Raw genomic sequence first — 11,776 nt, forward strand, 5'->3', positions numbered from 1 at the left:
CCTGGGCTCGGCGGGGCCGCGGGGCCGGGCGCGTTCCCCGAGCTCGCCGTCGGGGCTCCCCGCCGGCCGGGCCGAGCGTGCCTCGGCGAGACGGGGTGGCCGCTCCGCGCTAAGGGGCGACGCCGCCGGGCCGCGGCACGGGCCGGGCTCGCCCCGCTCCGGCCCCGCGGAACGGCGGAGCGGGCGGAGAGGTGGGTGCGGAGCGGGCGGCCTCGGCGCTGGGGCGGGCGCTGCCTGCCGGCCCGCTGGGACGTACAGCGCGTCCTGCCGGGCGGGGCTGCGGCCTTACCGCCGGCGCGTTCGTGGCGGGGGCGGTTCGGGTTCGTCTCGTCCCGGCCTTACAGCTCCCGGCATCGAGCGCGCCAGGCGCGTTTAAAGCGCTCCTTCCGCAGGGAGTGCGTGCGGTACCGCAGCGGCAAGCGGTGCTTCTGGTCAGCCCTGCGCCTCGCTTGGTCTTGTGCGGGGCGAGCGGGTAAACCGGCTGTGCCTATTGAAAAGCCGTCTGCGTTTCAATCTCTTGTTGAAACTTCACCAAGTGACCGGTAAATGCGTTTCCGTGCTGCTGCTACAGATCAGCACGTCCTCTTGCCACGTTGCTGGTAGGATTTGTTTTTATCTGCCTTTGCAGAATTAAGGTATTTCCCCTGCCTCACGCTCTCCTTCAGCTGGACTGCTCATGAAGTGGTGCTGTAACAAGAGCAGGAGCTGTCTGAAAAGCGACCTGCCAAACACCCTTTTCTCTTTCCCCCAAGCTAGATCCCTTGCCCAGCTGATGGCGTTGTCGCAAAAACAGTTGTGACGGCCCAGGGCCCGGAGCAAGCAGCCGGCTGGGAGACGGGCTGGTAAGAGCTGCTGAGGATAGCAGTCCTCTGAGCACATCTCAGGGCTGTCTTCGACTGAAATCATTCTTACGATTTGTACTTCACTCATACCGACTAAGAGTGTTTCAAATTAAATATTGCCAGGCTGTTAATGTTTCCCTAAAGGCTGATTCTGTTTGGAGGATGAACTGACGTGACACATTTTAGGGTGTTCAAAGGTAGTTAAGTTAATGTGAAAAGAACAGCGTAGATACCTAATCAGTTTTAGAGTTGCTGATGTATCCTTGTGGTTTTCTTTGAGGGTGCGAAAGGGTTATTATAATACATCAGCAATACCTGGGGTTTCCACTGCAGTATCGTGGCGGGTGAATTTCAGTGGTGATAGCAGGTAGGCATAAAGGACTGGCATTGTTCTGGGTGTATGGCACTGACCAAATCAATATTGTGTGCAGGTTGGGGAGTCATACAGTTTAAGTTGGAGACTGGTGGAACAGTACAGTGAGTTGCTCAGAGGTTGGAAAAATTGCCCCATGGTGAGAGGTGTGAGATCTTAGAGAGCTCTAAGTTTTTTTTATAGAAGATTATTGACAGACCCCTGAATTATACCATGTAAGGGGAAAAGAAAACAAAAAATGAAAAAGACCCTGATGCTGATACTTTGGAGAGAAAGGCTTACAAAAAATCAGTAGCTGCAAATGGCTTCCATCTCTGTGGTGGATGAGTAAGAAATGGAACAAATGTCCCTTGGAAAGTGGCAGATTTTTGTAGCCTGGTGTTTTCAAATCAAGACTAAGTCTCTTCCTGGAAGAGTCCACAGTGATGGCCAGGTTTTGTGCTTGTCTCTGTGTACAACTAAAATGGAATGCAGTGAACTGGTGGTCTATTACAATCCCAGTTAGTTGGAATTTGTACTACAATGTTGTATTATTTTAAGGTCCTGAGCGATAGGGATGTATTGGGTTTCACAGGAATTTGTCAGCAGAGTTGGCCACAGACTCTCAGGGTCCCAGGTCATTATCTTTGTTGCTTTTAATACATTTAAGTAACGCTTGTTGTTTTTTTTTTCCAAGTATTACATTATCAGAATATATGATCACAGAAGAAAGGCATGCAGGTAGCAAGGGGCACTTGAGTCTGCAGTTATCATAATAAACAACAGTGCAAGAGCAAAGGTGTTCCTGATGTTACGAGCATAGCAGAGTTGTTAAAAGGAAATGCTGATTTGGTAATGACATTGAATGTCAGATTCCTTGTGAGCCTGGAAGAATCAAAGCCTAAAGATAACAGCATGTTGGTGTGTTAGGGCTGATTCCAAAAGGCCACACTGCAGAGCAGCAAAACCTCGGTAGCTAACAGTGTGCTTCACACACAATTACACGATGGGAAATGCATTTCTGGGGCTGAACTCATTTTCGGTTTGCTAACTTTTGTGCTTTTGCTTTAAGGCTAGGACTGAGAGATCTTTGCAAACCGGTTGAAAACTCTTCATAAACTTCGGGGGCACTTAAGTGTGTGAAGGGAAAAACTTGGAATTGGTCTATTTGCAGCAGAGATATGAACTCAATACATCTGAACTGAAGTCCTTTAAAATTGGTATCTCAATTCTCTGAAAAATAGTTGTGGGCAGGCTAAAAGTTGTAAATACTGACAGTGTGGGTGTCACTCAAACTGGGAGATGAGCTCAGGAGCTGGAGAGATGCTCTGAAAGATGCTTGGGGTCTCAGTGTTTAGCATGAGGCAACAGCTGCCTTAGCTTGGGTGCTTGGATCAAGACTAGTAAAGGCTGCCAGCCTTTCTCTTCTTAGTACCTTTTTGCTTAAGTGTTTTGAGGGATAAATCTACTTAAGTGCTATGCTTAGGGTGACATTATAGGAGAGTTTGCAGTCTGCAGGCTTCATTTCAGCAGCCCGGTAACTTATGTCTATCATGACTGATCACAGTTAGGCCTGTTTTGGTGGTTTTTTTCCAGCAGAAAATTTAAACTTGAACCCCAAACTTTGTCCCTATGCTGGAAATAATACCTCACATCACTTACTTTGCTAGAATAGGTACACCTTGATGCAGCATGCTTGAATGTTTTCTTTTAATGTGCTCACATTTGGGCATTTGAAGCTAATAAAACACAGTGCACATTAGTAGGATTCATACTTTCTTACTGGGTAAACAAGCATTTGATCCCAGAGATGTTGCTCAGAGTGTAAGTGAAGTGATTTTGTCAGAACTGCATGAACTGTACAGCTTGGAGCTTCTCACTGAACATGCTGAACTTTGAGTCTCCAGAACAGCTTGCAAAAACAGGTTTGGCCAGAGCTTGTCAGCTTGTGAACCCCTGGTGTCACAGCAGGGGACATTTAGGATCAGATGTTTGAGCTTGGCTGACATCTTATGGTGTTGACTTCAGAAGGCATTCCAGTATTTCCAGAGTAGAGAAAGTAATTCTCAAGTGCAGCAGCATGTAGTATTACCTAGGATGTCTCCCTTACGTAGTAGGTTGTCAGCGTTTGTACCGATGGCAAACTGGACTGGTAAGTCTGCTTCTGTTTCTTCTGTGACAGGTGACTTCTGATACAACCAGACACTTAAGGGAAGGATTCATAAAGAGAAGCCTGGAAAGACTAAAGCTGCAAGAACAGGAGTTGAAAAAAAGGAAAGAGAAAAAAAAAAAGGGGGAGGGAAAAAGAGAAGAGGGTTGAAAGGTGAGGCTGTACTTTAGAGAATGTCCATCAGCTGTCTCTTCAGATTTGTTACACTATTTCATACCAAGTGGCATCCAAGAAGGGAGTTGTCAACTGTAAAAACCCAGGCTTTGAGGAAACAGGAATCCAAGAACTCGAACCAGTGCCTTATAGTTTTTAATTTGTGTTACTGTGGGAAAGAGAAGCAACCTAACTCAGTGTGTAGGGCATCAGATGGAGTCTGTTACGAGAGAGTGGTTGGAGTAGAGACATTCTGAGGTCCTTTCAGACTTGACCATTCTATGCTTCTGTAGACCTGGAGTGAAATCTGAGAGCTGTTGCCCTCAGATTGCACCAAAGCTTAAGATTCTGCATGAGGTTGTTTTCTTGTATTGTTTTTATATTTACTTCTATTATTCTATGCTGCAGCATCACAAATCAATGTCTTTGTGGTTTGAAGTAGAGTTAATGTGACAGACACTTCTAGGTGCCTCCCACTTGACTGTAAGGTTCAAAGCTAGGAATGAGCCTTGTTTTTCTGCCTTTCCTTCCACCCTTTTTTACTTGTTGGTTTTTCTTTTCATTGTTATCTTTAGGGCAGTGGTTTTGAATTTTGTATGTGAGTAACAGTAGTATATAAAAGCTTAGATGCTGTGGCTAGTCTGCTTGTATTGCATCCTACATTGTCACTGGTAATTAACCATGTTACACACCTCCATGTCTAAAGAAAAGCAAAGAAAAGAAAACCAACAAAAACAAAAAGACACCCTGAATTTTAGAATGCTGTGGCAGTTCTGTGGCACAAATAGAACCTGGTCAGGTTGGATGGGGCTCTGAGCACCTGGTGAAGCTGTAGGTGTCCCCACTCACTGCAGAGGGGTTGGACCAGAGGCCTTTGAAGGTCCCTTCTAACTCACATGATTCTGTGATTCTAACATAGTGTATAAAATGTTGGATCTCTGAAAACGTTGCTACGCTTCTGTTTTTAATTGAATATCTTCTTACTCAAATGCTTTAAAGATAGGAATTTTAAATACTTGTGTAAACACTTTGTTCCTTGAGTTTTCTGGAGTTTTCTGTATCACATCATGTTGGTTGTTTAGTAGATCTGTTTTCTACAGGACAAGGTTTCAAAAAAGCAGTGGCAGCTTCATCTTGAATTTTGATTGGTCATTGAATCATTGAATTTTTATAACAATGGAAGTGGTCTTGTAACTCTTAATGTCACCCTCATGCTAATCTGTAGGGGAGCTTTGTTAAGGTAAGAATTAGATCCATATGCTCTGTCTCTGATTGTGTCCTTGGAGACAAAAGATAATGTGAGTCTGTCTTCATGGCAGTGTGTATAAAGAAAACCCTAGAATACAGACCATCAGAAGAGGTAAATGCAGAACCGCTGTGTTCTAAATGTGTGCATCGGTTGGACGCATGTCATCAACATGTGTTGTTTCTTTAAACATGTTATTATTGTAACAACCATCATTTCTTATTAGTCAAATGTGGGTTCTTGGTGACAGGTTGCTTATTATTAGCAGTTCAAAGTCTGACATCCAATTTCCCAGGACTCCAAGTGTAAAACAAGCGTCATCTAAATTGTCCCATATTGATAATTACCTAGAAAAAAACGTGATGATGAACAAAAAGTTCAAGAGAGAAAAAAGAAAGCTAAGCTCAAGAAGAGAGGAGAGGCAGATAGATGGAGATGAAAAGCATCCCCAAAAGCAGCACAAAGTACCAGCTGAAGAACAGCAGTGGCCAGAGAATGTGCCTGAATGGGAAGAAAGGAAATCCCTGCTAGCTCAGAGAAGAGCGGAGTCTGTCAGACTGCTTACAGTGCTGTTAAACCATGTGAAAGTAAGAATACTTTAAAACGTATTTTACAATTTGAAGGATGTTTGTTAGAGCTTGAATAATTTGGTAGACGTTTGGTGTCTTATTGCTGTTTGAAAGAATGTCTTAGGAGTGACTGAACACTGAGAAGGCCTGAGGTCTAAATCTTGTGACAGTTTGTCCTTGGAGCAAAGGTGGTGTGATTCTACTCAGAAACTTGGATAATTGTTTGAAGCCTTGTCATTATTCTGTCAAGATAGGGCTGGAAGGACTGCATCAACTCTTATTAGACTTGATCCAACACTGCAAACAGGGAAATTAAGGGTGGGAATGTAAAATTGATGTTTGGCCTCATGTCTGCAAGTGAAAGAATTAAGTCCATATGGATTATGCTGATTTCATTTCCAATAGCTTCTGTGTTGTGGCCAACACTAAGCTGTAAGTTTTATTTGATTGACTTAGACAATATCTTGAGAAAGTCAGCAGAGGAGTGGTACACACTGCAGTGTCATACACAGAAATTCATGTTTGGAGGCTTATTTTAGTGCTTTGGGGTGAAAAAGTTTGAAATCTTCGGGGTGCAAACGTGACATTTTCTACATCATTTGCTACATAAAAATTAGCTCGCAGCTTTTAACAAGTCGATTTTTCAACGTTTAAGATTTTTAAAGGTCCACCATTCACTGAGAGTTAATTGCCATTCTGTGTGAATTTTAGGGCTCCACAGCACCTGATGTTGGCATTAATTACATAGGTTGCTCAGAAAGTAATGCCTCCTGTTTATTTCCATGAAAGCTACGACAGACAGAAAGAGCACGATGACACTATTTTATGGAGCAGATTTTCAGCTGCGTATCACTGATTTTCAACATGACCTGATTCATGCAGATGAGCTGATCAAGATGTTATTTCGTGGTGTGACAGCTGTGCATGGCCATCCAGAACATGGTTTGTCTTTCATTTCGCTGTCGCCACTGCTGAAATGCACCACCCAGCCCTCACTGCACTGACATCTATTGAACACTGACATCTATTGAACACTCCATCAGTGTTCACCAAGCCTTGATGAATGTCAGTAGGTCCCATTTTTTTCTGCGTGGAGGAATTCAGTTCCACCCCATTGCTTTATCCACACTGCCATGTCAGTGTTCTGTCTCTGCTGCCATCTGTCACACGGCCACGCACTGTAACAGGACATTGGTGGGAAGGTTCAGCCTCTACTGCCATACCACCAGAATCCTCCTCTGATTTTGTGGGCCAACAGGATAACACAGGAGGCATTACTTTTGGAGCAGCCCTTGTGTGAATTTGATGACTTAAATGTTTATTTTCTTGGTTTCAACACATGGGAAGCATTAGATTGGTTGTATTTGGACCCATTAGAATTGTGTACAGCAAAATAATTAGTCTAAATAAAATATTCTTATCTACAAAAATCTAGCAATTTTTCTATTGTAAACAACACTGGTTGTGATGCAGTAATCAAACAATAAATGTTGTCTGAAGCAATTGTAGGGAGGTAGAGGAATTAGTTGGAAGGACAACTGTCTTAGTTACTTTAGAATGCCCTGTTCTGAGACAAAGAGGCAGCTTTAGTTCTGGGCTAGGAGTAGTGAGACTGTGTGATCAAGCTCTGAATTAAGCTAAATTTATCTCCTTTATAATTTTCTGAATGTAGAACTGCATATTTATGAGTTTGCAACTTGCAGTCTTTATAGTTCTCTGTGCTCAATAAACGTACGTAATCGTTTTCCCAATTTTCATTTGAAGGATGTTGTGCAGTTGGCAAGTCAGAAAGTGGATCCTTCACCGGGCGTAAGGAAGAATGATTCCTTTTCTGAAGCAGCATTAAAAGCCATACATCAGAAACAGATTAACTCCTGTTGTCTTATGCACAAAGATTTGGAACACAAGGAAGAGCTTCAGTGTCAGTTAACCCAAAAAAGTAGCAGCTTATGTTGTGAGGAAGGAGATTTGACTGCCTTCTGTGCATCTACTTCTCATATAGTCAAGACAATTTTAAATGACCCCGCTGCAGCTCTGAGTTCTGGCAGATGGACTGGCAGAGATGCATACAGCTCCTTTGGCTGTGGATCTTTACTGATCACAGTGACTCAAGACTGCAAGGTCATTGAATCTCTAGATGGAAGGGACTGCCAAACACTGAACGTGGTTCACCCACAGACGGGGTCTGAAGATGGTTACAGAAAGCAAAAGGTTTATGAGACCGATGAATTCATTCATTATTTACTAAACTACTATCAGACACCAAGCTATGAACGTGTTTCCCTAGGGACAAAAAACTCTGCAAACAAATCCTGGTGGAAGAGGGTGGTGTGTGATGATGACAGTGGTTTTCACATCAGCTTGTGTAACAGGCAGGGTCGGCACTTCAGAGAAGTGAGTCTTGTACAAAATCTCAACAGCAGAAATTGCGTTGGTGATGATAACTGTAGACTAGTGATCACTGCTGGGGAATTGGAATCAACAGACACAGTGTTGAAAAATAAGGCCTGTGCAGATAGGCTTGCAAGGAAGCTGCAAATACAGAGGAATGACACACTCACTGTTGATTACTTATCACATGCTGAACCAAATCGTTCTTTGGATTGCACTGCTGCTGCTCGTGATGAGGAATTTGAACAAGAAGATGGTAGAAATGAAGTTACCGAACAGTACGAAACTTGTAGATCTTACCAGTTACAGGACTTGTTGGAAGAGATCAGTGATTCTGAGTACTTCAGTGAGGCATGCAGCGGTGCAATGAAGAGTGCAGAAAGGAGTGAACAAATTGACAGCAATTGCAACAGAGGGTGCTTGCCTGCAAGAGAGAAAGAGAGAAAATTACTGGTTTATTTCAAGAATGTTACTCTGGAAGGTCAAACAAAGGAAAGCAGCAAATGCAACTTCTGTTCTAGTTCTGCCCATGAGGGCTTGGCTAGGCAGTGTGATCATAACCTTGAAAAGTCATGCAAGAGATCTAGCAGTGAATTAAGACATAAAGGACAGAAAAGTGAGAGACATTTCAGGGAAGAGGAAAGAAACACTTATAAAATGAAGAAAAAGAGGAAAAAGCTTTCTTCTGATTTTTTATCTGATGAATGTGGCTTTTCAGAGACCGAGAGTTGCATACAGCTGGAGTCACTCAGAAAGATAGAAAGAAGATGTAATAAAGCATTCCACAACAAAGTGAAATTCAAGACACTTCACGCAGGCACAGCAGCACCAGGCATTACTGCTTCTGACTGCTTTCCACTTCAGGAGACACTCCGGCACACAGGTGAGAGAGGGGTAAATCAGAGCTGAGGTGAATGCAGTTGATAGTCGTAGTTCTCTGGCAGGTGAGATTAATTGCCACAGTTCTCAGAGTGACGGACGGTAAGTGTTTGTAAAAGCTTAACAGAGTATGCAAAGGGTACAAAAAGACTGTGATTGCACTGCTGCTAAAGGTTTTGTCAGTTCAGCTCAGAAACACTTCGAGCAGCTGCAGTTGGAGTCTCTTAATTGGGTAAAATGTTGGTAGGTAGGTGGTTATTCTGTTCATAAATGCTGGTAGATAGGTGGTTATTCTGTTGATAACAGCATGCATGCTGATACTCCACGTGCTCTCGAACAATACAGAGTTGTGAGGCGGCTCAATATGCAGTGCATCTGTGTGAGAGGTGCTGTCTCCAGTCAGTGGATTTCAGTTTAGGTGGCCATCTGATTTCCATACGCAGTTGCTGCATCTCTGAATATTGTTATTCATAGCCTTTTCTCAATGTACGATGCTTAAAGTTGGCTGGCAGCTACCTAACAGCCACCTCCTCATATCTTCCCCTCCTTCCCCCTTCACAAACTAATTTCAAGTAACTTTCTCATATACTTATCTACAGGAGATGAGAGGAAATTAATATTGAGAAGAGAGATGGATGCAGATGAAAGAGGATGCCCTCTCTTTCCTCTTGAGATAATTCAGACAAACCCCTGCTCAGATACTTTCTGTGGAGCAGAGCCCAGAAGAGGATGCTGAACAGCTACTATATAATAGCTCTTAAGCTCCTTTTAGAAGTGGAAGAAGAAAGCCCTTTAGCCGTTAAAAGGTATTGGAAGTACTTGGGCTTTTTTTCCTTAGGTAATTCCTTCCGTTAGAATGGTCTAACTGGTGTAGCAAGCCACAGAAACAGAATCTCTATTTACCTTTTGGATGCAAGGACCAAAATTTTCTCCAGGGCCAGACAAGCTTTTGTGGACCAGTTGCTCAGAATTTGAAGATTTATGGATTCAGATCTCAGAGATAAACTCTGATTGATATTTACACAATTCCCTACGTTTACAGATACAGCATTTAGTAATATCAAGTCCCTAGAAAAACGAAAGCAACAACAACAACAACCACATAAATATATAGATCATAGAGCAAGGATATGAAGTGCCTTCTCGATCAGATTGTTAAAATGATGGAATTGGAAGCTGTGGGGGACATTTATATGTAATGGTGGAGAATAATAGATTTCTAAATAAGAAAAAAATATATACTGTAATGTTCACAGTGGAAAAATACTTGTTTATTATTCACAGTTCTGAAAGTGTTTCTGAAAACCTGCTGGTCTTTGGAAGGAAGGATTTCACAATAACTGCTAGGTGTAGCGCTTCTGAGAATCTGATTTTCTAAGCACAGCTCTGAATGTTGGACAGTGAAAGAGCAACGTCTGTCAGCATGTTGACAGCTCATACTTAGCAGGTTGAAAATACCATAGAATCATAAAGTCAAAGCGTGGCTTGGGTTGGAAGAGACCTTAAAGCCCCCCCCAGCCCCAGCCATGTGGCGGGCTGCCTGCCCACCCAGCTCAGCCTGCCTAGGGCCACCCAGCCCAGCCTTGGGCACCTCCAGGGATGGGTGCACACAGCTCTGGGCAGCGCCAGGGCCTCACCGCCTACTGCGTAAAGAATTTCAGCCTAACATCTAATCTAAGTCCCCCTTGTTTTAGTTTAAAAACATTCTCCCTTGCCTCCTTACACAGTCGCTATCAGACCATGTAAAAAGCTGGTCCCACTCCTGCTTATAAACTCCCCTCAAGTTCTGGGAGGCCGCAGTGCAATCTCCCTGGAGATCTCTCCATGCTGAACAAGCCCAGCTCCCTCAGCCCTTCTTACAGGGGAGGTGCTGCAGCCCTGTGAGCATCTTCACAGCCTCCTCTGGACCCACTCCAACAGCCCCACATCCTCCTTGTGCTGGGGGCACCAGGCCTGCTCACAGTACTGCACGTGGGGCCTCACGAGGGCAGAGCAGATGCAGACAGTCCCCCCCCTGCTGCCCGCCCTCTGCTGGTGCAGCCCAGGTCACTGCTGGCCTTCTAGGCTGCGAGCACACACTGCTGGCTCATGCCTAGTTTTTCACGCTCCAGGACCCCCAGGTTCTTCTCTGCAGGGCTGTTCTCAAGGAGTTTTTCTCCCACTCTGTGCACATATCTGGGATTGCCCCACTGCAAGTTCAACACAATGCACTGAGCCCTGTCGAACATGGTTAGATTTGCATGGGACCACATTCAAGCTTGTCCAGGTCCATCTGGATGGCATCCCTTCCCTCCAGTATGTCACCCTGCCCTGCTCAGCTTGGTGTCATCACCAAACTTGCTGAGGGTGCATTGATCTGTTTGTGCCACTGATAGAAATGTTGAAGAGCACGGGTTCCAAGATGGACTCCTGTGGAGCACCACTTGTCACTGGCCCGTGCCTGGACCTGGGAGCCATTAACCACAACCCTCTGGCTGTGGCCATCCAACAAATTCCTTATTCTTAATAATCCACCCTTCAAATCCATTTCTCTCCAACTTAGAGGCAAGAATGCAATAAGTTCACGAGATTTCAAGAAGCTGTCCTTTGGAAGGCACATGCAGTGAGATATCTATTTAGCACAATTAAGCTTACATAAAATTTCTAGAAGAATTGTCAAATGCTGTTCAATTCCTGCTGCATGGAAGTAAAAATGTGAAAACTCAGTCTGGGAGCTTGAGTTACATCTGCATTTACTCAGACGACTGTATTTAGCAGACAGTCACAGTTGCTCTGGGCCAAAGTCCCACAGAGAGACAGAGGGGACCAGTTCTACTCACAACACACTAATTATTTCAACTTTCATTTTAGTATGCTTAATTTATTACGTGTCAGTATGTAAATGTGATGATGTTGCCTTCCTTATATAACATATTACCCACATTTGTAACTTCTGCTCTAATAAATCATCATTTTTTAAAAAATTGTAGTTGTTTGTGGTAGATTGGTTTTCTCCCAGTGCTCAGTATTGGTGATTCATGCAGGCATCTGAGCCACACTCTGCCAGGTTCTGCCTGTTGCCTCTGCTCACACGTTCAGATGCTGAGTGCCTTCTGAGGATCACGAATGACTACTCAGAATTGTGTTACCCAATTGCTTTTACCTAAAAAGCAACCACCCCCTCCCCCAAACACC

General features: G+C 44.1%; 1 protein-coding gene across 5 annotated transcripts; it reads left to right on the forward strand.

The window, feature by feature from the left end:
* The first annotated feature begins 394 nt into the window (after positions 1-394).
* On the forward strand, positions 395-11,565 carry LOC122163546 (A-kinase anchor protein 17B-like). 5 transcript variants are annotated; one of them, XM_042824824.1, is made up of 4 exons: positions 395-842; positions 3,377-5,350; positions 7,097-8,606; positions 9,202-11,565. In XM_042824824.1, exons 2-4 carry the CDS (start codon positions 4,994-4,996, stop codon positions 9,336-9,338), a joined length of 2,004 nt encoding a protein of 667 aa, XP_042680758.1. In that variant the 5' UTR covers positions 395-842; positions 3,377-4,993; the 3' UTR covers positions 9,339-11,565. The 5 variants fall into 5 exon arrangements, with proteins under 5 accessions (XP_042680758.1, XP_042680763.1, XP_042680760.1 ...); XM_042824826.1 differs by lacking the exon at positions 395-842 and having other exon boundaries at positions 849-3,517; positions 5,115-5,350; XM_042824825.1 differs by lacking the exon at positions 395-842 and adding an exon at positions 849-2,414.
* Positions 11,566-11,776: the final 211 nt, after the last annotated feature.

This window comes from Centrocercus urophasianus, unplaced genomic scaffold (assembly GCF_019232065.1).
Source record: "Centrocercus urophasianus isolate 14NV4802_14NV808 unplaced genomic scaffold, USGS_Curo_1.0 seq_24, whole genome shotgun sequence".
NCBI lineage: Eukaryota > Metazoa > Chordata > Aves > Galliformes > Phasianidae > Centrocercus > Centrocercus urophasianus.